At 53.9% G+C, this 25397-nt stretch overlaps 2 protein-coding genes and 2 long non-coding RNA genes across 25 annotated transcripts in view; 2 read left to right on the top strand and 2 right to left on the bottom strand.

Annotated features, from left to right (window-relative positions):
- Positions 1–1088, top strand: part of RHOC (ras homolog family member C) — a 5872-nt gene extending 4784 nt beyond the window's left edge. For both annotated transcript variants that reach the window (XM_072769041.1, XM_072769040.1), the window contains exon 5: positions 488–1088. In XM_072769041.1, coding sequence (XP_072625142.1) covers positions 488–661 — 174 coding nt within the window. In that variant the 3' untranslated portion in view covers positions 662–1088. The remainder of the gene's footprint in view (positions 1–487) is intronic.
- Positions 485–25397, bottom strand: MOV10 (Mov10 RNA helicase). 20 transcript variants are annotated; one of them, XM_072769011.1, is made up of 23 exons: positions 24790–25028; positions 24379–24561; positions 14760–14811; positions 13147–13291; positions 11241–12043; positions 10823–11058; positions 10387–10645; positions 9077–9211; positions 8282–8450; positions 7418–7572; positions 6984–7160; positions 6723–6870; positions 6148–6417; positions 5796–5899; positions 5536–5633; positions 5220–5436; positions 4137–4254; positions 3761–3952; positions 3447–3521; positions 2511–2636; positions 2331–2419; positions 1924–2045; positions 485–1821 (listed from the first exon to the last, which is right to left on the bottom strand). In XM_072769011.1, the coding sequence occupies exons 5-23, from the start codon at positions 11411–11413 to the stop codon at positions 1391–1393; spliced, it is 3294 nt and encodes a 1097-aa protein (XP_072625112.1). In that variant the 5' UTR covers positions 11414–12043; positions 13147–13291; positions 14760–14811; positions 24379–24561; positions 24790–25028; the 3' UTR covers positions 485–1390. The 20 variants fall into 20 exon arrangements, with proteins under 20 accessions (XP_072625112.1, XP_072625117.1, XP_072625116.1 ...); XM_072769016.1 differs by having other exon boundaries at positions 6148–6306; positions 10823–10955; positions 24790–24980; XM_072769023.1 differs by having other exon boundaries at positions 1509–1850; positions 6148–6306; positions 11241–11444; positions 24790–24993.
- Positions 20582–23890, bottom strand: LOC140600861 (uncharacterized). Of its 2 annotated transcripts, none has more exons than XR_012003992.1 (3): positions 23186–23890; positions 23040–23091; positions 20582–21678 (listed from the first exon to the last, which is right to left on the bottom strand). It is a non-coding gene; the product is annotated as an uncharacterized lncRNA (long non-coding RNA). The 2 variants fall into 2 exon arrangements; XR_012003991.1 differs by having other exon boundaries at positions 20582–21647.
- The window catches only part of LOC140600859 (uncharacterized), a 46368-nt gene continuing 45278 nt past the window's right edge, over positions 24308–25397 (top strand). The window contains exon 1 of the long non-coding RNA XR_012003990.1: positions 24308–24582. This is a non-coding gene — a long non-coding RNA (uncharacterized lncRNA). The remainder of the gene's footprint in view (positions 24583–25397) is intronic.

The raw sequence follows: 25397 nt of genomic DNA, 5'->3' as shown, positions 1-25397 counted from the left end.
ATCGGACATGGCTGGAAGGCCCGGAGAGCAAGGGAGTTGGCTTACCTGGTAGTGGCTCTCTGGCCAGAGGACTATGTCTATTAAGGAGAGTTGCCAGGGGGATGAGGACTATGGACTACCCTGCAAGTATAATTATGGCACAGTCTTAAACCGGGTCACACCTGTGTGTTAGGATTATTTTGGCAGGCACGGAGCATGGACTGGAAAGAAATGAGAAGGGAGATCCGTTAGGAGGTGCCAGATACTCATTCTGGCAGGAGGAGGGCATACCATGGGGTATGGGGCTGGTGGAGGCAATTTTTAATGTAAGCGTTTGAGTCTTTTGGGTCCTGGCCCAGAAACCACCCTGGGTGGCTGGGGCTTGAGTGCTTTGTGAGGTGAGAGCTGGAAGACGTATTTGTTCTGATTACTACACTTATGGGTAAGGTGGGGGAGAGTTACAAGTAGCCAGCAGCTTCCTTTGACCTCTGGCCTTCTATCTTCTCAGGAGCCCGTGCGATCTGAAGAGGGCCGGGACATGGCCAACCGGATCAGTGCCTTTGGCTACCTGGAGTGCTCAGCCAAGACCAAGGAGGGGGTGAGGGAGGTATTCGAGATGGCCACTCGGGCGGGTCTCCAGGTTCGCAAGAATAAGCGCCGGAGGGGTTGTCCCATTCTCTGAGACCACTGAGGCCTCCCCTGTTCACCCCCCCCTTCATGGGGGTGCAGAAGCTCCCCACTTCCTGGCCCCACACTTGTTGAAGGAAGGCTTCCTTGTCATTCCCTCCAGCCCAGGACTGCATCTGAGTTTCCCCTGCCCCACCAGACCCCAGGGTGGTGGTAGGCTGGCCCTCCCTGCCCTTCCAGAGCAAAGTCCCTTGTCCTGTTGCCTTGGTCCAGGGGTGAGGCTCTTGATCCCTCAGCCTTCCCCAGAGGATCATCACACACCAGCACTTTATATACTTTGGGCTCACAGGAGTGTCTAGGGTAGGGGACTTGGAGGGTGTATGTCACCCAGAGCCCCGGGTCCCTGGCATTTATGCTTTGGTTGGGGACCTTGCCTCTGGCTGTACTTGGTGGAAGGCATGAATAAAGGCCACAGGTTCCAACGTGTGTGTGGCAGCTTCCCGTTTTTCTCTCCAGGTCCCTGTCTTGGCCATGAGCTAAGAGTCCCATCTCTCCCAAGCTGCTGGCCAGGCTGGCCCCCTGTTTGCAAATACAAGGTTCCTGGGCAGGCAGGGTGGAGTGTCAGAGCAAGGGATGAGGTCATGCCTGGCTCTGGGAGTTGGAGGCGGGTGAGGGGAGTGGTCTGGAGCAGGGGCTAAACTTAGAAGCCTGTGGGTGGTTTCCTTGCCACCTCCCACTGGGTTTCCTCCCCTGGACCTTGGGGGGTGGGGGGGATCCTCTCTGGCTAGGAAGGGTATGGCCAGAGGCAGAGTGGGACAGTGCCACCCTCCCGGCTGGGGTCCATCTGGGAGCTCAGGAAGGCCACAAGGCCAGAGGGGGCCAGGCAGAGGAGACAAGGAGGCTTTTGCATAGAACAAGATTTTGTTTTCAGTTTTTCTTCCTCCCTCTTCCCCCAATTGTTAGCAGCTTGGTGTGTCATTCTCCCCAGTAGGGGGGAGGGGGTGGAATGGCTTGGGTTGTAAACTCCCTCCCCCAGCCTTCCGGTCCTTTGGAGGGGCAGTGCCGCTGGGCTTGGGTTCAGGCAGGGCTCTGGGGCAGGGGTGTGCGGGTGGTTAAGGCTTGGCTGGTGTGAGAAAGCGGTCTGCTGTGTCTTCAGAGCTCGTTCCTCCACTCGGGCTCTACTTGCAGGGACAGGCCATCTTCTTCCTCCCGCTCCTGGGGGGGGTAGTCATGACTTTGGGGCCCTAGAAAGAGAAGAGGTGAGCCTGTCTTCCATGCCTCCTCCCCTTGTGCTGTCCCCTGCTTGGCTGGCCATACCTGAGGTAGAGGGCCGGAGCTTGCTCAGACCCTGCAGGAGGTTCTGTCCTTGCTGGAGGTCCAGTTTGGCCGGGAAGGGGCAGCCGGTGTAGCCCCCGTTTTCTTTACAGAACTCCAGGAATCTGTGGGTACAGGAACATTCACAGGGAGCTGTGCAGGCTGGCTGAGGAGCACATCAGATGCTGGAGGCTAGAGGCCAGGCCTTGGTCCTACTACCTTTGCCTGTGCCTTTGGGCCACTTGCTTACCCTCTGTCAGGTCACTTAAAAGGGGCCTTGTGGGGACCAGGAACAGACCTGAACAGACCTGTGCATTAGCTGGGCCACCAGGATGTGCCTAATAGCGTTCCAACTGCCCCAGGCTGGGAGCTGCGGCTCCTGAGAGGGGTTAGGGGCTGGGAATGCTCACACTTTCCAGTCGGGGTCGTGGCCCAGGAGGAGTGGGTTGCCCACCACGATGAGCAAGGCCTTGGCGCGGGTCACTGCCACGTTGAACCTCTGGAAGGAGGGAGGGGCAGGGTCATGGGAGGGAAGGACCTGAGGAACAAAAGTGCTCCTCAAGCCAGCCGCCAGCCGCCAGCTCTCGAACCTTGGGGTTCTTGAGGAAACCCAGGTTAAAGTCCAGGTCCAGCTGCACAAAGCTCTGACTGCTCCGCACGGTGGAGATGAGAATGACGCTGCGTTCCTGGCCTTGGAACTCTTCCACGGAGCCCACCTGCAGGGGGACACAGGGCCTGCCACCAGGGGGCTCACAGGGGAAGCAGGGAGGGGGGTGGGGAAGTGGGGGAGGGGGGTTCTCTCGGAGAGAAGTCCTAGGGCACAGGGAGGGAGCAGGAAAGAGCAGGACGCCCTGGAAGCCAGACCTGATGGGTGAATCCAGGGAAATGGGTGCGGGTTGGAAAGGGTTCTAAGCTAAGAAAACAGTGGCCAGGACCCACTAACTCGGAGCAGTGGTTTCCAAACTTCCTGAGAGACAATCACTAAGTACTTGTTAAAGATAAACAACCCAGACCTCCTAACCAGGAGGCCTCTCAATCTTGAGGCGCTGGTTTCCAGCCCTGGCTGTGCGCTAGGTCAAGTGAGGAGCCATAAAGAAACCGCGATGCCCTGGCTCTGCCCTCAGATAGCTGTGCTAACCAGCCGGGTGGGGCTCTGGCACGGGCTGCGCTAAAAGCTTTCCAGGGGATTCTTATCTGCCACCAGTGTTGAGAGCCACCACCTGAGAGTCCAAGAACAGACTGACTCAGAGGGTGGAAATGGGAGCGGGGACACTTATCACATGACAGGTCAGGCAGGCTGGGAGTTTGGACTTTATCCTGAGGGCAGAGGCCTCCAACCAGCCTGGCGGGGAGCAGCAAGGATCTGGGGAGTTCTGCTTGGTCCCGACACAGGCGCACAAGCCTGGGATCTGCTGGAATGAGGCCTGGGGAGAGCCCCCGCTGTGGCTCAGGCAGTGAGGTTGGGGGGCCTGGGGAGCTTCTTGAAGTGCGGCAGATATGGGGCCTGAAAACAGAGAGAGCATCACCTTCAAGTCTTTGATGTCATCCAGTCCTCGAAGCTCCTTGTCAAGTTTGGTGATGCAATGACGGATTTTTTCCACCTGGAAGATGGGGACAGGTGCCTTTCTCTCATGCCATTACCCCAGTGCAAGAGGGAGCCAGGCAAGAGGCCAGTGAGCTGGGGGGGCAAAGAGGGAGGGCAGCTGACCTCTGAGATCCTTTGAGATAAGGGACCAGCAGAGGCCTGAGCTCTGGAACCTCCACTAAGGGTCTGGCTATGAAAGAGGTACCATCTGGGGCAGGCAGGGATCCAACCCTCCACAGGAACGCATGGCCTGACCTGCTTCCGATAGGGAGAGATGACACCCACACTTCGGGGGCTCAGGCGGGCTTTGCCCTTCTTGGAGGAGGGGGCCAGGAGCAGCTTCAGGTAGGAGGTCACAGTGGCAGCCTCTTCGGGGTTGAAGAATGATGGGCTATTGCCCTCACGCTCGTCCTTGCCCATGACGCCGTGAAAGATGATGGGAAAGCCCTGGATATGGTGGTCAGGGGAACCTTCAGCCAGACTGCCCATCTCCCTTCCCCTCCTACTCCCAAACTCATCCAGGGAATGTGGGATCCCAGGCCAAGGTGACTGAACCTGCGACTTCCACTCAGCTGCCTCTTGCCTTGCACCTTCGGTAGGAGTGAAGCTGGGGTGCCCCACTCAGCCTCACCTGTCGCGGTAGACCCTCCCAGTGGCAGAAGCGCTCTCGGTCCACTACGTCGGCACAGGCCTGCAGCTCCCCTTCGTAATAGAGTTGGTTAGGGATATCCAGTATGGTGGGGTGGGACCTGTGAGGTAGGAGGAGGAAGATGGAGCCCCGGGGCCAGATTACTTTCGCCCCACCCTTGGTGCCCGCCCCCCCACCGCTGCTCTAGGTGCACACACACCATCCTCCTACTGCCCCCCCTGCACAGCAGACTCACTGATCCACAGTGCGATGCTAGGCACTGGTAACTGCACAAAGCAGAACCAAATGTGGTTCCCGAGAGCATCTGGTCCACGGATTTCATTGGCCAAATTTAAAATAAACCAAGAAAGGGGGAACCTGTCCTCAGGTTTCCATTTTGCCAAGGAAGGACAGTAGAAAAACAATTAACGGGCAGCCCCAGTTGCGCAGCGGTTTGGCGCTGCCTGCAGCCTGGGGTGTGATCCTGGAGACCCCGGATCGAGTCCCACATTGGGCTCCCTGCAGGGATCCTGCTTCTCCCTCTGCCTGTGTCTCTGCCTCTCTCTCTGTGTCTATGAATAAATAAATAAAATCTTTAAAAAAACAAACAAACAATTATCAGCTACTACTGCCATTATTTGGTGAAATAACGTGTTCAATCTAGAGCCAGAATTCAAAACACAACAGCAAACGCCAACTGAACTCTTGGTAGTCTTTTCATCTGAGCATTTTAGGTACAGAAATTCCTTAAGGCCAGTTATAGCTCTTTAATTTGAGTAACAATTAGGTGATTCAAATGAAGAAAAAACCCAGATTTTCCTGCCGCTCCTTGGACTGCCTGGAAACCAGACAATCCCCCAACACCCTTAGGGATAAGCACACTGCTCCAGAGTGAAGCCACTTGCAAGGTCAGAGCCCACAAGCAGCAGCGATGGAGTTGGAATGGAGATCACCGGCTCCGGGCATCACACGACTCTGACCAACAGGCCTGCAGGATGGAGCGCTGGACGGGGGGCTGCACGGGGCAGGGGGCTGCACAGAGCGGGTGAAAGCACGGATGGCAGGTGCAGTGCAGGGTGGGGGTACCTGTAATTGCGTAGCAGCTTGGTTATGAACTGGGGGTTATAGCCATTGGAGCCCTTCTTGTACAGGGCATTGTAGGTCAGCAGCCGCTCCAGCAGTGAGTACCCCAGGCCATGCTTCTGGGTCAGTGGGGAGCGCAGCACGGGCCCCAGCTGCCTAGGGTCTCCTGCCAGCACCAGCTGCCCTCCTGGATTGTCTGTCTCCTTGACTTCCATCAGCCCTGAGAGGCAGGGTGCCATGGGGAGAAAGTTAATAAGCAGCGGGGCCTCCCCAACCCCATGCAGGGCGGCACGCATGCAGCCCACCCCTCACCCCTCACCTGCTATGGCCACCAGACTCTCGGGCTCCATGGAGTGGCCAGCCTCATCGATGAAGATGTGTGTGAAGTGATCGATGGGGAATTGAGCAGAGACCAATCTGGGAAGGGGCAGGTGGAGGAGGGGTCGTACTGGGGCACCCACCGACAAGCCTGAATGCCCATGAAGCTGGCCCCTTACCCCACTGCCAGGCATCATTCTTCCCCCATCTCCCGGGCCCACTACCTCCTTCCTCACACACATGGTTGACATACACACCCACCTGCTGGCCGTGATGAGGGTGGTAATTAAGACACGATATTCCTGCAGCTTCTTCTTGGCGGGAAACACATAATCCCCTTTCTTTGCATCCCAGTTACAGCAGGGCTGTGGGGTGTGAAGGGAGAGGAGGAATAAGCCAGGCCCACCCAACTTCACCCTCACTCTGGTTCGGGGGTCTCCTGGACAATCTCCTTCACCCCTCTTTGCTTCCCTGGCCACAGATGGGTCCCAACCCACCCAGGGTCCCTCAGCGAGTATCAGAATCCAGGTAACCTCGAGTTTCCTGGCTTCGGCATTGACCCGGAGCCTCCCAGCACCCGCCACCCCTCAGCCCTCCACATTCCTCCTGGTACCTTTATGTCTTCGGGCACCATGCGAATGTCCCTGCTAGGGGCCAGGAGGCGGTAGATGGAGCTGGGCAGGTGGACCCGGAGCCGCTGACAGAGAAGGTCAGCTCCTGAGTTGGATGGAGCGCAGGCCAAGATGTGGGCTTTGGGCAAGTGCTTTACCACCTGGGGGGTGATAAGTAGTGTGGGAAGTGGCTTCTCTGGTTCCAGAGGGAGGGGTACGGGGCAGACTTGGTTGTGACTCCTGTTGCACAGGGTGGCATTTATCTCCCAGACCTGAGGGAAGCAGTGACACAAACGGCAAGTTCTGAACGTCCCTTGCCAGCCCCCTAGTCCAGGGACACACTTTCCTGCGGGAGTACTGGTGTAGTAAACACTTGGGTCTGTGATGGCCGAATGATCAGTGACTCTGAGTTGTGCACCACCCAGCCTACAAAACAATGCTCAACGGCCACCCTGGCTTCAACGCCAACCCAGGGGTGATCAGGGAGCTGGGGACACCCAGAATCTGAGAACTACTTGGTCCCTGGGGCTGGGAGTGGGGTGTCGGCAAAGGCCCCAGATCTACCCTCACGCCCTACCTGCTTAATGGCTTCCACTAGGGTGACAGTCTTGCCAGTGCCTGGAGGCCCAAAGATGATGTAGGGGGCTGGGCGGGTAGTGCCCATAATGATGTACTTCATGGCTTGCAGCTGCTCGGGGTTCGACTCCAGACTGCGGTCGTACAGCCTGGCAGAGGGGCCGTAAACATGAGGGGGCCCTGTGCACCAGAAGCCTTCCCAACTCCCATCCCCTGTGCCCCACACTCCAAGCAGCGCTAAGGCACCCCTGCCCGGTCTCACTTGAGCTTCACATCCGAGGGCAGCAGCGGGACCCCACGGGAGGCCACGGGAAAGAGCATGGGCCACAGCGGCCAGCGGCCTGTGAGCTCCAGGGCGCGGTGCTGCACGCGCAGGGGCTGGCGGTTGAAGGTGAAGTTCACCTTGAAGGTCAGCCCATCCACAAAGCGGCTCAGGAGGCTTTGGGAAAGAAGGGGGGGAAAGAGCTCCAGTTAGGGGGCCTTGGCTCTGCATCTACCCTGATACCATTCCCACTTCTCAAGACAGCCATGCAATCCATCCAGGAGAAGCTGCTGCTGAGGCAGCTCAGGGTCCCCCTGAAGAATGAGCTCTGTCCTGGGGTCCCACTTCTCTCTCAGGGAGAAACACATCCACTCCTTTAGCCTGAGAAATATCTGCAGACCCTTGTAGCAGCTCATGGGTCCCCCAACACCTACCTCGTGGAAAAGCTCAGCTTGACACGGTCCAATTCCACCTTGTGTACAAAGCCCTTGTAGGTGACAGGGTCCTCCTGATGTGTCTCAGAGGACAGAAGTGCGAACAGGTGGTCACCCCGTAGCACTGAGGGGCGGCTCTCGGTCACCCCGGGAACCTATGGGGTGTGGACACAAGCAAGCTTCTATCTCAGGGATGGCTAACTGTGGGTCCCAACCCCTGGGCTCTCCAGACCTCCTCTGAGGGACAAGGACTGAGGCTGTCCTTCTACCCCAAAACCCAGGGAGCTTTGTTTCTTTTCTTTCCACCCTGCCAGGGCCAAAGTCAGGGGATGAGCAAGGAGACAAATGGGCCCAGACTGCAGAGATGCTGAGCCGGGCAGTCCTGGAAACCCTCCCTGCACACTTTCAGAACTTGAGAGCCGGCTTCCCAGCTCATCCACTGGCCCTGTTGGCCAACTCAGTTCCTGTGCTGCCCTTGAAATCTTGCTCAAAATTCAGTTCCTGCGGGAATCTTTCTCTGATCACCCTGCCCCAGCCCCACTGCCACCGCCGCCCCTGTATGCAGAAATCTACACTCGTGTGTTACTCTGGGCTCCAGTGCACAACACGCAACATCTGAGGGCCAGCAAAGGGCGGATAAAGTATCTAGCCCAGCTCTGTACTTTCCAGATAAGGGAACAGAGGCCCAGAGAGAGCCCTCGCCCAGTGGCAGCTCTGTCTGGACTACAAGCTGGGCCTTGCCTGCACACTGCCCTGCTCCGACACCCATTTTGGGCACAGGAACAAGTTCATCCTTACTCATATTTTGCCCTGCCATCAGGAAGAGCATTTTCCCCTCCCCATACCACATCGGGGTGCCCTGACCTCCAGTGTGAGCAGCCTGGGGTTCTGGTCTACGGGGTCCCAGGTCATGGGCACTGACTCCAGGTCATAGTGCCGGATGTCATGCTCCATTTGCAGCTCCTCCAGGTGCAGCAGCAGCCGGAACTTCACTTCGTAGCTTCTCCACTGCAGGGCTGTCTCCAGCTGGGCCCTGGCAGGGGTGGGTGGGCAGATGGGATGGGGCAGGAACAGGACTAGTCAGGCACCCCCCATGCCCGGGAGCGTCCTCCCTCCCACCCACAGCTCTGGGGCTCTGAAAGCACCAGGAGATCAGGGAAGACTAGAAGGGCAGAGAAGTGGGTAGGGGTCAGAGGCCTCAGAGCATGGAGCCCTGGCTCTCCATTCCTTCCTCCCAACGCCGCTGCCCCCACCCACTTGGACCAGACCTGGCATCTGCACTACGGGTCCTTGGGCCTGGAACATTCTTCCCCCAAGATACCCTTGAGACTTAACACCCTTGCCTCATCCCAATGTCAGCATCTCAAAGAGGCCAACACTAACAACTGCCCTCCGCAAGACTGTATGTCCTGTCCCCTTTCGCTGGAAGTCTGGCTTTACCTCATAGTACTCAGCATGCATGAAACTGAAAGATACGTGTTCCCTTCTCCCCACTGCAATGGGCAAGGCCCTCATGTGAATGATTCGCCTTGAACAGTGCCTGGCATGTGATACGTGCTCAGTAGAGGAAGGAACAGAGCACAGGAGGCTGGGGGCAGAGCTATGGGGCAGTCCAAAGAGACATATAAAGCAGCGGGGGTGTGGGGGTGCGGCTCTTACTTGATCTCAGCAATCTCCTTTGGGGCAGTGAAGATACTTGTGTCCTGAAGAAGGATTGGGAGCAGCTGCCGGAGACGAGGGGGTGGGTAGTAAGTCCCCAGCGCCATACTCAGCTCCAGGTCATAGCCCTTAGCACTGCAAGAACAGGGAAAAGAAAAGTAACCACAAACTCAGAGATCCCTGCAGCTTCGGAGAGGCAGAGACGGCCCAGCCCCTCCCCGGAAGATACAAGAAGCCCTTCTAGAAAACTATTGCTGGAGAGGGGAGGGAGCTTTTGCCCAAGGAGGCAGAGCTCACTACTCCATGAGGCTACTCGCCCCAAGGCTCCATTCTCCTTTTTGGAAAGCTCCATCGTTGGAAATGTTCAAAAAACACACAAGGAACACACATATATGTAAATAATATGGATATAAATAATCTATGTTCCTTAGAGAAAAAAAAATCAGAAAATAGATAATAAAGGAGCCAATAACACTCTCATCATCCAGGGATAACCAACACCTAAGTTTTTGGTAGGTAAACTTCTAGACTCTTCTTTGTCAGTATGTATTCCACATGTGCCGTTTTAACAAAAAGAGTGCAGCTGCGAGTTTGCTTTTCTAGATTAGTAATCTGTAAACCTCTAGTCATATTAGAAAGAGAGGTCTACACAAATTATAGGATTCCATTCATATGAAATGTTCAAATAGGGAAACCTATAGAGACAGAAGGCAGATGAGTGGTTGCTTAGGGCTGGGAGAGAATGGGGGGCAAATGTGATGATAGCTAAAGGGCATAGGTTCATTTCTTGGTTTTTCTTCAAGATTTCATTATTTACTTACTCATGAGACACACAGATAGGAGGCAGAGACAGAGGCAGAGGGAGAAGCAGGCTCCCTGCAGGGAGCCCGATGGGGACGCGATCCCAGAACCCCGGGGGTCACGCCCTGAGCCGAAGACAGATGCTCCACCCGCTGAGCCACCCAGGTGTCCCTCTGGTGAAGTGCTCTAAAATGGATTGTGATGGCAGGTGCCCTTCTCTGTGAATATACTGAGAACCTGCAGTGTATACTTTAAATGAGTGAACTGTATAGTATGTGAATTAACTCAATAGAGTTGTAAAAAGGAGAGAGTGAGGTCTACCACAGGCTGCCTGACAACCTGTCATATGATCGAAAATATTTAGGACTTTTTCTGAGTCACCTGCAACTTCCGTCCTCACCAGAAAAGGTCTCTGAGGCCTAGGAGAGTTACAAAGGCACTTGGAAAGGGGGCCCCCACTGTTGCACTGGGCACCCCGCCCCAGACCGGGTGGGAGGGAAAGGCGCTACCGGTCAGGTCTCTCTCCTTCCTCTATCCGGCTGGTCACCACAGGGTTTCCAGTGATCCGGGTCCGCTTGAAGGGAGTCGTGGGCTTCAGCTGTGCGGCCAGGGGGCTGTGGGCCACGGCAGCCAAGAAGCGGGCGATGTAGAAAGTGCCAGCTCCTTCTGAACCCGGCTCCCCGGGGCCCAGCAGCTCCCAGAGCACCGTGGCCGGGAAGTAGCCCACGAAGCTGGTCTTGCAGTGGACGTGCAGCTCATAGCAGTCGCCTGACAGAGGAGGTGGAGTGAGGGGGCGCAGGGGAGGGACCCCCAGCAGCACCTGCCCGTACCCCATCCCTGAGCCAGCGACAGAGTGGCTGCAGGGGTGTGTTTCCGGAGGCCCCCACCCTTCCGGATGGGCAAGCCCGAACCCCCGGTGGTTCCTGCCCGCCAAGCCCCACTCACCGGGGCCCAGGGGGCAGGGCAGCTCCTGGTCCCCATCGTAGAAGGAGAACTGGGGGGTCCGGCAGAGCGGGAAAAGGTGAGTGAGGGTGACGGGCTGGGTCCCTCCATTCCGAAGCCTCAAGGTCAGCACCTCCTTGCGGTTCAAATCCAGGCGGATAAGGAGCTGCCCATCTCGGGCTTCATGGGGCCCCTGGACCTCCACGTCCACCCCATGTTTCCCGTGAAGATACTCAGCCCTGGGGAGAGTGGGAGTCGAGGCGGGGCTGGGCCGGGGCGGCTGGCACGGTGCCAGCGGAGCTCAAGGACAACCCCCCTCCCCGCCCCTCCCCCTCCCGGAAGAACAGGGCCTTACCCCAGCCTGAGGTGACCCACTCTTCCCTCGGCCACTCGGGTCCCCCCCACACCCACTCCCACCCACCTGTCGTAGAAGATCTTGGCCAGTAGTGACTTGCGGTGTTTGCTGACGTCTGACCCCAGCCTCACTCTCCTCTTTTCTGGGAACCACACGTTGGCCCAGCGGTCGAGTCTGAAGAACCTGACCCGAGTCTTGGTGACGTAGGCCAGATTTGCGATCTTCATTCCATACAGCATGGATGAGAAGCCAGGGGCAGGGGTCCCGAAGCTGCCAGAAGCAGAGGAGACTGGGAAGTGAGGGAAGGCAAGGCTGGCTGGGGGTGGGGGTCGGGGTGGGGTGGGGGCAGTGTCTAGCCCGGAGGCCGGAACAGGACAGGGCCCAGGGAAGGAGACCAAGGACAGGGGGCAGGGGTGGGAGGCAGGGGGGTGTCACAGGAATTGTTAACATTTGAGGGGAATTCAATAGGACTTCCTAAGACAAAATCCGATTGTTTAAAACAGCAGGTTGCAGACTGTGCATTGCTGAGGAGGAAAACAGTACCGGGCTGGTGATTCGGAGGACTAAGGGAAGAGAGAGAAAGAAATGGAGACTTGGGGGGCGGGGGGCGGGAGCTGTTCGGGACAGGAAAATACAAACAACCCAGAGCTAAGGCTAAGGGGAAGCCAAAGGAGCTGATGCAGAGGGTGGATCTGGGGCCCTGCCCCACGCTGAGGAGGGAGAGGGGTCAGAGAGAGCACAGATGTCCAGGGTGTGTGGGCAGGTGGCTGATGAGACAGCGTTTCCACCCGAAGTCAAAGGGTGCAGATGGGACCCAAGCAGGAAGGGAAAGGATCCTTCTCCAGAGATCAAATAGCTTGGTTTTGTGCCTAGAGAAGGTGAAGACAGGGAACACTGGTCAGAAGGACAAAAACCTTGCGGGTTAGTGCCTGGAATTCAGTTTAGTCAACTCAACTCTTACAGAGACCTGTCATGTGCCAGACACTGCGCTAGGGCCTGGGGGCTTCAATGAGACCAGAGATCCAGGCCCGCCTGGAGAAGCCCAGCACAGACCCAACCTGTGGGTTCCGGCAAGCCGCCAGGGGCACAGCCATGGAGGTTTCTCCAGGACCGGGTCCTGAAGAACGAAGGGGTGTCAGCCAGGCACAAGAGGGAGGGCCAAGTGGAAGCCAAGGTGGAGGGGGTGCAAGAGCAAGTGCTGGGGCTGGGGGCAGCCTGCCACCTGGCTCCCAGCTGGGCTACCTCAGACGACTTCCCTCAAGAGCATCACTTTCCTCCCACACAGAACAGGGATGATGCCAAGGGACCTTGCAGGGTTGTTATGAGGCCTACCTGGGGGCCGGGCACCGCGGTATCCATCTGCCCAGTGCCTGGCACACAGATCTCTGTAAGGTATGCTAGGATTAGTAATCACACAGTCTGCTTGCACTATGGTGAGAAGTGCAGGACGGGCGTGGTGGGAGGCAGCAGAGGCGGGCAGGGAGCAGGTCTTGGAGTTCGGCATGCCGGGCCACGGAGCCTACACTTGACCGTGAAGGCCAGCGATTCGCCTCCGTTCCTGGCAACTGGGAGCCAGAGGACATCCCCACATGTGACACAGTCGGGGTCTGGCCAGCTGACCACCCTCCCTCAGTGCGTGACAAGGAATGAAAGGAAATCCTAGTTCCCGAGAACCACGGTAACTATGAAGGCTAGAGTAGCACGGTCACTCACTGGCATATTACCAACATCATTTACGGTGCAGACAATTCCCTGGTGCCCCCTGCCTGTCGCTCTGCCCCTCTGCCTTCTCACCCCAAGCAAACGTTCGGAAAACTTTGAATCAGCTCTGTTTTGTTTTAAGAAGACAATAAATCTTTTGAAAGCATGGTAAGAAATGAGCAGTAAATGTCACCTACTATTATTAGTATTCTTATTAGTAGTAATAGTAGTACTAACAGTAGCAGTGGTAGTAGGAGTAGTAACAACTTACTTTCAGCCCACGGCAGAGGCAGAGGCTACACTGGTTACAGAACCCCCTCGGTTGGTGGGTTTTAAGCAGGGGAGTGGCAAGATCATATTTGCATTTCAGATCACTCTGGCATCAGGATTGGAGGATGGATTTGCTGGCGGCAAGACTGTAGGCAGGGACACCAGTTAGCAAAGGGCCATTGCAACAGTCCAATTAAAAGATGACAAGGGCCTGAACAGGGTGGTGGTGAGGACAAAAGAGGGGGCCAGATCTGATAATATTTAGAGTGTAAGATTAGCAGAACCTGGTGACTGACAGGAAAGGGAAGAGGGAGGAGTCTGGGACAGTACTCAGATCAATGGCTCAGCTTCAGGGGTCACTCCTGAGATAGGAGGTAAGGACAGGAGAAGGACAAGGAGGAGGACGTGGAGGAGGTGGGAGGGCTGACTAGGACATTTGGACTTGCAATGTTCGGTTGGAGGTTCCTGTGTGTGGTCCAGTGGCAGCCTGCTCCATGAGTCCGAAAATGAGAACTCAGGCCAAAGCCAAGCCTGAGTCTAGCCTAACACTCAGGAGTCCTCAGGTTGTAGTTATAACCATGGAAGTGTTCAGGATTTCCCCAGGGAGTGTGAGCAGCATGAGAAGAGTGGAGACACAGACAAGCCAGGAGGAGGAGAAATGAGAGGGAAGCCCTGGGGGAGGGAGGGGAATCAGCAGGCAGTCTCAGCAGCAGGTATCAGGTTCAGATGCTGCTGAGGTCACAAAGGGCTGAAAATCAGGAGTCACTGTCATTTACCAGGGCCCCTTGCTTAAGTTCCACAGATCGAGCACAGCCTCAAATACCAGCAGAAGACAGGCTCCATGGGCATCTTCGATAACCTGAGCCCCGTCAGGCACCCGGAGAGTCCCATTTCTGAGCCATCAGTGGAGGAAGGACTCACATTCCTCCTAATTCCACTTAAGAAAACAACAGCACAGGTGCCTTGAGAAGTGGCCAGCTCTCAGCTTAGTGCTGGGGAGCAAACAGGGCTCTCAACAAAGCTGAGAGTGCATGCCTTGTCTCAAGAGGGGCTCAAGGGGGGCACCTGCTTGCTACTCATCTCCAGATGGCTGTGGCTGGCGGGGAAGAGAGCCCCAGGGCGGCCAGATCTTCTGGCTTTTAAGAGAAGCCCAAATCGGGGCCGCCTGGGTCGCTCAGTTGGTTACACAATCGACTCTCAGTTTCAGCTCAGGTCTTCATCTCCTGCTCTAGAGACAGAGCCTCATTAAGTTAGTCAGGCTCTCGGCAGTGCCACTCCTCTGCTTCCCCTCTGCACTCCCTCTCCCCATTTGTGTACTCTCTCACTCTCAAATAAACGAATCTTTAAAGAGAGAGAGAGAGAGAGAGAGAAGCCCAAATCATCATTTGAATGTGAAATCTCCTATTTTTGGAAACTTCCACATGGGCACACAGGCAGGAAGGACCTCAACTTTGCAAATTTTGCAACCTTTACCCTGGATACTACAATCTAAGTATTTCTCAAATTATTCCCCATGCCTATTACCACTACCCCAAAATTTCCTAACCCTGGTCTAAAGCAACAGCCATCACACACACAAAAAAATCTTTTTTTCATCAGAAACCTAGTACATACTTGTGGAAAAAGGTTCCCAATTCTTGTATTCTACATCTAGTCACCCAGATTTCTAGAAAAAAAAAAAAAAAAGATGAACACATCCAGATGACCAGATGAAAAGATGTTCCTAAGGCAGAGAAATGCAAATTACAGTCAGAATGAGACACCACTTTACTTCCATTAGGCTGACAAAAGGAGGAAATAGAGCATGTATTACTCTTGGGCATATGTGTGGAAGCGGGCTCTCATACTTGGCTGGTAGGAAAGTGAAGTATGATAACCTTTCGGCAAATAATCTGGCAATGTCTCCTAACATGTGAAGTGTAGGTATCCTTTAACTCCGGCATCGCAAGCCTGGAAAGGTATCCCACAGAAAGAAAAGTGCCTGTGCATGAGGATCTGATGGGATCTGATCATATTTAGGATGTAAAATTAATATAATTAGCGTAAAGTAATGTAAAATTAATGTAAGTAAAGTGAGCATGCACACTACAGACTTAGTCACAGCAGCCAAGAACTGGAAACAAAAAATGTCCATCGACAGGGAGACAACTGAATAAATTGCCAATGCCCATAACATGGAATACTAGGTAGCGATGAAAAAGAACACATCACACCCACCCAGATGGCTAAAATCTAAAAGGCTGACAACACCAAATGTTGACAAGGACACAGACACACCGGAACACTCGTGAATGGTCAGAGTACACTCTGGTACAATCACTTTGGAAAAAGTTGCTGTTTCATATAAAACTAAGCATATGTGGCAATGTTCTGATTTTTAATCAGGAAGAATGTTATATGTACAATAAAAATTCATTAGAAAACACAACTATAACACCTAGTATGGACCTAGCACTGGTATTTATTCAATACTTGCTGGGAGAATGAGAGAGAATTTATCAAATAATTTCAGACTATTCTTTTATAAACAAAACAGATGACAGTGCAAAATGAACCACCGGGTGGCACAAAGCACTGCTGTGTGTGCAGTGGTTGGGATGTTACCTGTCAGGTTATACATACATGGTCCAAACTTGGATGTTTATATAATATCACATACCATTATAAATATAATAAATGTGATTCATATAATCCTTTACATATTTTGTCCAAACTCAGACACACATATAACAATACATACATATACACATACAATAAATAAACATATAAACAAATATAATATATATAAAGGAAGGTAGGTGGTGGAAAGGAAGTAAAATCCTTGAAGACTGGGGTACCTGGGTGGCTCAGTGTTGAGCATCTGCCTTGGGCTCAGGTCATGATCCCAGGGTCCTGGGATTGAGTCCTAATTCAGGTTCCCCAAAGGGAGCCTGCTTCTCCCTCTACCTCTGTGTCTCTCGTGAATAAATAAATAAAATCTTAAACAAAAAAACAAACATGAAGACCAAGACCCAGTCACATTACTTTTAGACAACTACGTATATTTTGAATTATTAGTTATAAGCAAAAATAATAAAATTATGGCTGATTTAAGTGAAAAGAGCTATTTATCAGCAAGTTGCTGGGAAGTTGAGAAATGGGCTCAGGAAACCGGCAGGAACCAGGCAAAGCTGAGACAGCCTCACCCTAGATAAGGTCATAACGAGTGGACTTTGCTGCCAATCACCAAAAAAAAGAGGTTAAGTAATTTGCTTAAAATTTTAAAATAAGAATAAACACCTATCTACCCTGTGATGCAGCCATCCTCCTCCCAGGTGTATCCCTTGATGAAACGTACAAGATCCTTCACAGCAATTTTATTCAAAATAGTCCAGGACCGAGAACAACGTCCCTGAACACACGATAAAAGGCACTGTGATTTGTATCTGGGTGAAGCACAGTACCCAGTGATAAAAATAAGCTGCAGAGACACACAACATGGATGAATTTCAAAAACGTCATGGGGGGTGTTGCCAAGCTGGCTCAGCTGACAGAGCATGCGACTTTTACCTTGGGGTCCAGTTTGCACCCCACGTTTGGGGTAGAGTTTACTTAAAACAAACAAAACGTTATGCTGAGCTAAGGCTGAGCTCAGGCTCCAGAGCAAGCCCATGTCCAGGCTCCACGCTCAGTCGGGAGTCTGGGGGGGACTCTATCTCTCTCTGTTCCTCCCCGTCCCACGCCCTCTCTAAAATAAATAAAATCTTTAAAAGAGCAAAACAAAAAAAACCCTGAGTGCATATCCCCTGATTCTATTTTTTTTTAAGATTTTATTTATGTATTCATGAGAGAGAGAGAGAGAGAGAGAGAGAGAGGCAGAGGGAGAAACAGGCTCCATGCAGAGAGTCTGACGTGGGACTCGGTCCCGGGTCTCTAGGATCATGACCTGGGCTGAAGGCAGCACTAAACCGCTGGGCCACCCGGGCTGACCCCCCCACCCCCGATTCTATTAAATGAAGTTCCAGATAAGCGCAATCTCGAAAAAAACCAGAGCAGTGGTTTTCTCTGGGCGGGTATGGGTGAGGACCAACCAGGAAAGGTGAGGGAACTTTCGGAGATGATGTCATCTTCTAGATGTTGATAGGGAAGACACACAATGTATGGATTTGTTAAAACTCATAGAATGGGGAGGTGCAAGGGTGGGTTGGTTGGTTAAGCTTCTGCCTTTGGGGCTCAGGTCATGATCCCAAAGTCCCTAGTCCTATGCAAACCTTGCATACAGCTCCCTGCTCAGCAGGGGAGTCTGCTTCTCTCTATGCCCCTCCCCTGCTCTTTCTCTTTCTCAAATAAATAAATAAAATCTTAAAAAAAAAACCTCCATAGAATGGTCAAAATGTGTCCAATTCATGGTTTATATGTTTCATTTAAAATTTGAACTCCTATAGTTAATAACAATCATGCTGAATTGTTTGGGGTGAGGTGCACTGAAGTCTGCATCTGGGCCCCTGGGTGGCTCAGCGGTTGAGCATCTGCCTTTGGCTCAGGTGGAGATCCCAGGGTCCTGGGATCGAGTCCCAAGTCCCACATCATGCTCCCCGCAGGAAGCCTGCTTCTCCTTCTGCCTTTATTTCTGCTTCTCATGAATAAATAAATAAAATTAAAAAAAAAAAAAAGAAAAAGAAATGCACTGAAAACACGAAGATGGATCAGTGGGCAGGTGTGTAAAAACACTAAGAAATCTAGGTGAGGGTATATGGGTGGTGTTCGCTGTACAATTATTTCAACCTTTCTTTGTATTTGAAGTTTTTCATAATAAAATGTTGGCAGGGGGAATCCGAAATGTATTTGAGGTCTACACCAGATGATCAGGAATGATTTCTGTAATGTGTCGTTGAGTAAGAAAAGCAGGATGTGGGAAATGCATACAGCCTGATCCTTTTTATTTCTATTTATTTATTTGTTTTAAAGACTTTATGCATGAGAGACACACAGAGAGAGAGGCAGAGACATAGACAGAGGGAGAGCAGGCTCCCTGTGGGGAGCCCAACGCAGGACTCAATCCTAGGACCCTAGGATCAGGCCCTGAGCCAAAGGCAGAAGCTCAACTGCTGAGCCACCCAGGCATCCCCAGCCTGATCCTTTTTAAATAAAACAACCCAAAGAACACCCTGGTTGACAGTATGAGTTTCCTGAGCGTGGGGCAGACAGTGGAAATGGAGGGGGGATGCTGCTATGGGGAGGGACCCACAATAAACAAGTATATATATATTCTAATGATCCCAGGGGGCCAAACTGACAGAGGTGTGATGACAGTATGGGTACGTAAAGAGATACATGAAGGGGTGGACATCCAAAGGATCAAAAAACTTAAACAACACAAACATCTAACACAGAACATTAGGGGCCCTCACTCCCAACTATCAGCTTAACTGTTCAGGGTATATTTTTCTATACATATAAAGATTTCTTCTTTTCTCTTTTCTTTTCTTTCTTCTTCTTCTTTCTTTCTTTCTTCTTTCTTCTTCTTCTTTTTTTTTTTTTTTTTAAAGTAGGCTCCACACCCAACATGGGGCTTGAACTCACAACCCTGAGATCAAGACCTGAGATCAAGAGTCGAACACTCCACCAACTGAGCTGCCCAGGTGCTGCACACACTCTCATGTTGTCAGGCTTCTTTCACTACCATGGGCATCCTTCCGGACATTGTACCAGGCCACTCCACTCTTTGGATGGCCACCAAGGACAGCGTGGTATGAACGTACGTGGTGTGTTAGCTGTTTGTCCAGTGATAGACAGTCAGGCACCTACAACTGCTGGCTATTTCAAATGTTATAATAAATAACCATCCATGCACACAGACGCCTGTACTAGCAGGAGATTTATGGGACAAATGCCTTCAAGGAGAACTTTTGGGTCACACAGAATGACTCTTTACAACTTTGGGAAGTTCTGCCTAATTGTGCTCTAAACAGGTTGTATGAACTTAACATTATTACTGACAAGAATTTGAGAATACCCTTTTCCCAGACCCTAACCTCAGAAATCTTCAATCTTTTCAATTTTTTGACAATCTGCCAAACCAGAAAATGGTATCTTTTTTTTTTTTTTTTTCCAGGAAATGGTATCTTGCTTAAACTTTCATTTTGCTGGTTAACTGACACAGTCGAAGATCTTTCCTTCTGTTTATTAGTCTTTTGTGTTTCTTCCCCTAAACTAGCAGGAATTACCCCCGGAATATGGGATCATGGCCCCCATTCATGACTCCATGGTCTAAAAGACGGAGTCTAACCTTTTAACACGACATCTGGGATCCTCTGCATAACAACGTTCATGCAAACACAGCAACACCATCAACAACAGGAAGCATTTATTGAACACTTCCTGTTTGCCCCTACAAGTACCCGCATGCATTATCTCACTTAATCATCACAATCAGATAGCAGCTATTATTGTCCCATTTTAGAGAAGAAGAAACTGAGGCTCCGGTCCTCACATGGATCCCTCCTCAACTGGTACCTGGGCCATTCTCACCCACTCGTATCCCTCTGCAGACCTCCCTGTGCCTGTGGGCCTCCTCAGTCTTTGATGCCCTGCCCTGGGTCCCTGTCATGTGTTTGGTGAACAACAACAAATCTTTTTAAGATGCAGTGCTGGAGGGTCTCAGGACTAGAGGAATGGCATTTCAGAACCAAACATCCAGTTTGGCAGCAATCTTGAAGGGACATCTAGTTCTGTGTTTTTACAAACTGAGTCGCAACTCTCATTAGTGGGTCAAGACCAGGATTTTTATAACACTGAAGTAGAATACAATAAAAAATAACAGAGGGCAGGGAGTGAGGCTCTGCCCCGTTTCAAGGACACACACTGTTCTCTGAAAGCAGCATGTCACCAGGCTCCGGAGTGAAATGTATTCTTCACTGTGATAGTGGTCTCACTGAGCCGGCCGTCCTCCAGGCCAGAAGGCAGAAAATCTCTCTGAAACCCTGAATCCGGGCAGCCCGGGTGGCTCAGCGGTTTAGTGCCACCTTCAGCCCAGGGTGTGCTCCTGGAGACCCGGGATCCGGTCCCACGTCGGGCTTCCTGCATGGAGCCTGCTTCTCCCTCTGCCTGTGTCTCTGCCTCTCTCTCTGTGTGTGTCTCTCATGAATAAATAAATAAAATCTTTAAAAATAAAATAAGATAAAATAAAATAAAATAAAATAAAATAAAATAAAAACCCTGAATCCATCAGCTCCTAGTCTGAAACTTTCCGGGCTTTCTTGTTCCTGATTAAAAGTAAGCAAACACACCGGGCCTCTGGGCAGCTGGCAGGGTCCTGCCCCATCTAGCCCCACCTCCCTCAGGCCTCAGTCACCACCATGGAGTTCACTCCTGGCTCGCAAGGGTGCTACTCCCTCTGGGCCTGGAATGCTGTCCCCTTGCCCCTCCATCTGTGCACTCCCATTTCTCATTCAGGATTTGGTTCCAACATCACTCTGGCCGAGAAACCTCTGACTCCTCTATAGGGTCGGGTCTCTGAGTTACACTCGCCCACCGCGTCCGGGACCTTCTGTCCCAGGACTAATCGAGTCGGTAATGAAATAGTTGTTTCACTGCCGCCTCTTCCTTAGGCTCCTTCTGGACTCGCAGTTTTGCTTTGCTCACAAGCAGTTGGCCGCAGCTGGTTGAAGGAGTCCCTAGCCCAAGGCAAGAGCAGTCCTATCTCGAAACTTCTCCTGACCCCGGCCACTCCTCCAGACAACCAACAGCCTCCCGGCTACCACTGTACTAACGCCAGCTACCCCATACAGAGCCCACGCCGCTGCGTGGTAAAGAGGTTAACTGGGATAGCGGCTTTTGGCCTCACACCACCTTGAGAGGAGGGCATTACTCTACACACATAACAGGAGAATTTAGATAGTTGTTCAAAATCCAATGCAACTCATTTAAGTGGCTGAGCCAGGATTTGAACTCCGGCTATCCAGACACTATCCCAGCCCCAGCAGCACTCTATTATGTGTTTGTCTACACATCTGCCACTGCCACTGCCACCGCCCCAGACTACGGAGGCAGGAACCAAGGCCCGGAGCAGAGCCTCATTAAATATGTTTGTTAAATAATGAACGATGGGAAAAGGCAAAAAGTTGGCAGCAGAACACCACAACATCCTGAAAGAACCTAGCTAGAAGGCATGCACCCTCCCCAGAGTAGGGAAATCTCCCTAGAATTCCTGCGGGGGGTGTGTGACCTGCAGGCCCTCCCGCAGCTGTCTCTCTTGTAGATCAACTCGACTTAATTCAATTACATCCTGCCAGCAATTACAGAGCATCAACTACCTGCCAGGCTCTGGGCTGGGGACGGAGGGAGGGTGCCAATATTGACAAAAAGCCTGTCCCCACCTCCTGAGGATCCAACAGTCCGGTCGGGAACAACGCAGTACCATTGAGCTACAGCCTAGGTGTGAAGAATGAGCTCTGAGAGCCCAGAGGAAGGAGCAGTGAATTCTCACCGGGAGGATGAGGGTTGATGTCACAGCATTGCAGCCTGGGTTTAAAGGATGCATTAATAAAGTTCTCTGTAATCACAAAAGAAAGCTCCAGTTGCCTGGCGTGGGGGCATGGAGAGTGTGAGGGGGGCATATTGAATGAAACTAGTTCTGCCTTCTGGAGTGACAGGGAAGTATAATCCGCTCCACTGTGACAGTCTTCAAAATATTCAAGGATTATGATCTTGTTTCTCTCCAATTTCCCTCTTTTCCAAGGCAAACATTTCTCAGGTTTTTTGTTTTTTTTTTAAAGAATCTCTACACTCGGGACGCTTGGGTGGCTCAGTGGTTTAGCGCCTGCCTTCTGCCCAGGGCATGATCCTGGAGTCTGGGGATTGAGTCCTGCATCGGGCTCCCTGCATGGAGCCTGCTTCTCCCTCTGCCTGTGTCTCTGCCTCTCTCTCTCTCTCTGTGTCTCTCATGAATAAATAAATAAAATCTTAAAAAAAAAAAAAAAAAAGAATCTCTACACTCAACACGGGACTTGAATTCACGACCCTGAAAATCAAGAGCGGCATGTTCTACCGACTGAACCAGCCAGGTGCCCCTCTAAGGTTTTTTTTGACTGGATCTCATGACAGACTATGAATCAACAAGTAAGCTTTTTCTCCTCCTTCTCCTCTGAGGGCTGAAACTACCTTAAATCTTCAAATCCAAAGCCCCGGTCATGAATTCCCTAATTACAGAGGGGTGGTACGGTATTAGCATAAGAAAACATAAAATTCTCTAATAATCATGAGGGGAAGTGGTACCTTGTTTGCATAAAAAACAAGCGCATACAGTAAAAATAACTTTGGAGACCCCTTGAATTCAGCCATAATGTAGATTTTATCTCGTTTTGGGTATGCAGTGACCATATAGCCTGTTCTTCCCCAGGGCTGGATAGTACGTATTGTGTAGCTTTAGTTTAGAGACGATGATAAGACTCTCTCCTTGGCCAAACTTTAGTCAGGCTCCTCTGAACCCCTGTCTCCACTAGGCCTCAACCTTGCCCCCAACCCCTTCACGTGTCCTCTTGGGAACTTCCCATGCACTGACCCCTCACTCTGCTGTTGGCTATCAATTCTCAGCAGTGTTGCTGTGTTGGGAGTAGAGCTCTCTCCTCTACTACAGTAACCCTACAGCGAGAGTCTTAAATCAAGTCTTCCGCACAGGTCTAACAAGCATCCAAACACCACATTCTGGGATCCCTGGGTGGCCCAGCGGTTTACGCCTGCCTTTGGCCCAGGGCCCGATCCTGGAGACCCGGGATCGAATCCCACGTCGGGCTCCCGGTGCATGGAGCCTGCTTCTCCCTCTGCCTGTGTCTCTGCCTCTCTCTCTCTTTCTCTCTCTGTGACTATCATAAATAAAAATTAAAAAAACAAAAAACAAACACCACATTCTCTCACAGAGTCGGAAGTAGTAGTTGACTTGCGTTCAGAGGCCCGCGGGACTCCCATCCTGTGGACAGAAGTGAATTCAAGGATGTGCAGAGCTGATAACGTGTCTCAACAGTAATTGCTCTTTCCTTACTCTTCTTCAGCAGGTTTCTTACCTCTATCCTATTCCTGTTACTTTACCATTTATGATAGTATATGGTCTGCAGCAGAGCCCATGCTCCTGGAGCCGCCTGCTCCCCTGGGCCCGGTGGTGTTCTTCGTATTCCCCACGGTGCCCAGCCCAGGGTGAGGGCGCCAACGGGTCATAATCGTTGCCCCTTCCCCAGTGTTGCTCCAGCCTGCTAACGCCCCTCTTAAAATGTGACACCCGTTACCAAAAAAAAAAAAAAAAATTCGAGATATGCTCCGATCACTGTGGAGCCACTCCGTCCTCCCGCAGCCCCCCACGCCCCTTCCATGAACCCAGCCTGACCGCCCTCGGGTCTGCCTGAACCCAGAGCCCTTGTCAGGGGGGCTGGCGCGAGGCCCACGTCCCCGCCGCCCCGCGTGCATCCTGCGTGGGTCCTCGCGCCCGTCCCCGCTAAACTGTGCCGTGGTTTTCGGCCGCGGCCGCAGCCTGTTGATAGGTGTTCCCCGAGGCACTAGTCTGTGGTTCTCCAGGGAGGAGCGTCTGACCTGCACTCGGAGGCTGCCAGGAAGGGGCGGCCCGACAGCCCCAGCCACGGCGGGAAGGGCCTCGGGAGCCGGCCCCGGGTCTCCACGGAGGAGCCACAGGTGCCAGTGGAGGTCTGGCGCGCACGTAGCCGACGCCCCGCGCCTCCGGGCCCAGCTGCCCGACGTCGGCCAGGCCCCCCGGCTCCGGCTCCGGCTGCGGCTCCGGCTCCGCGGGGGCGGGCGGGGCGGGGCGGGGCGGGCGGGGGTCCCCGCGGAGCCCGCGCGCCCGGGCCGGCCGCCAGCAGCGGGCAGCTCCCCCGCGGCCCCGCGGTGCCCGGCCCCTCCCCCACCGCGAGCGGCGCGGGCGCGCGGGACCCCGCTGTCCCCCCCGGGCCGGGTCGGGGCCGGGCCGGGGCCGCGGCCGCCGGGGGGGCGGGCGGGGGCGGGTGTGCGCGGGGGACGGCGCGGGGGCCCGGCCGGCGGCGCAGGCGGGGCGCGGGCACAGCGCGGGAGGGAGCCCTGCGCCGCCCCCGGGCCGGCTCGCGCCGCGGGGGAGCTGCGTGCGTGGGCGCCCGGGGCCGGGGCCGGGGCGGGGGCCGGGGCCGGGGCGGGCAGGGCGGCCCCGCGGCGGGGGTGGTGACGGCGAGCTGGGCCCGCGCACCGGGGCCGGGGGCTGGGCCGGGCCGGCCCGTACCTGATCTTGAAATCCCAGTTGTAAACGGTCCGCAGCCGCTCGCGATCAGTCTCCATGTCCAGTCCCCGCTCGACCAGGAAACTCTCGAAGCGCTGGCCCGTCTCCCGGAGCTGCCGGCAGCTGAACTTGCTGGGCATCGCGGCGGCGGCTGCGGCCCAGGCAGGAGGGTCCGCGGAAATGAAACTGAAAGTCGCCGCCGCGGACGTAAGTTGGCGGCCCCGGGGCGAGGGCGAGCGGGGGAGCCCCCAACTCCGACCCCCGGCCCCGCAGGCGCCCCTCTCCCCCGCGGGCTCCCCGCCTGCGTCCGCCTCCTACCTGAGCCTCCCCTCCGGTCTCTCCGTCCTGTCCCCTCCCCCTCCCCGCATTAACTCTTTCCTGAGTCTGACCCCTCCCTCAGGGCCCTCCCCTTACCCCAAGCTCCCTCCCCTGGCTTCTGGCCAGAAAGCGGTCGCGGCCACCGCCCGGGGCCCCCGAGCCGCCCGGGAGGACGTCCGAGCCTCCGCCGGGGCTGCTCCCCCGCCTACCCCCCAGGGCCTCGGTACTTCTGCAAAAGCGGGAGAGCAAAGGGCAGGGGCCGGGGCCCGGGGTGGCCGCGGCCGGGCCGGGGCAGGTCCTGCAGCACCTCCCCCAGACAGCCGGGGACGGAAAGCAGCGCGGAAGCGAGCGGCACGCCCCCTCCCCCTCCCCCTCCCCCCTCCCCGGGCTTTCCGACGCGGGGAGTTGTCTCTGAGATAAGGTGTGTACGTGGGGGAGGCGGGACAGGGGGCTCCGCCGGCACGGACAGGCATCATCACTTTTTCCCTGCCAGCCACACAGGTTTCGTTTCAGTGGAAGGGCTGCTGATCCCTGCCCTTGAGCTACAGATTTGGGCACTTAATTACATTCCAGTCGGTGTTGCTCTTTAATTGTTACTAGTGTATTAGCAAGGGTTGCCCCAGTCATCATGCCAGCCTGAGAGCGAGAGGCTCTTCTGTGAGGCAGTAACTGGTTAATACCTACAGCATCAGTACCAGGAAGAG

This window comes from Canis lupus, chromosome 12, assembly GCF_048164855.1.
Source record: "Canis lupus baileyi chromosome 12, mCanLup2.hap1, whole genome shotgun sequence".
Classification (NCBI taxonomy): domain Eukaryota; kingdom Metazoa; phylum Chordata; class Mammalia; order Carnivora; family Canidae; genus Canis; species Canis lupus.
This window is presented reverse-complemented; position numbering and strand designations above follow the sequence as displayed.

What these genes read in the sequence shown, in the direction of transcription:
- MOV10 (XM_072769002.1), bottom strand. Translation starts at nt 25,169, where the DNA reads ATGATGCCTGTCCGTGCCGGCGGAGCCCCCTGTCCCGCCTCCCCCACG. An exon ending in AAGGAGATTGCTGAGATCAA is followed by an intron (nt 8,451 to 9,076) that starts GTAAGAGCCGCA and finishes CACCCCTGCCAG; the next exon opens with GGCCCAGCTGGAGACAGCCC. An exon ending in AAGCTGCTACGCAATTACAG is followed by an intron (nt 4,255 to 5,219) that starts GTACCCCCACCC and finishes CCTACCTCACAG; the next exon opens with GTCCCACCCCACCATACTGG.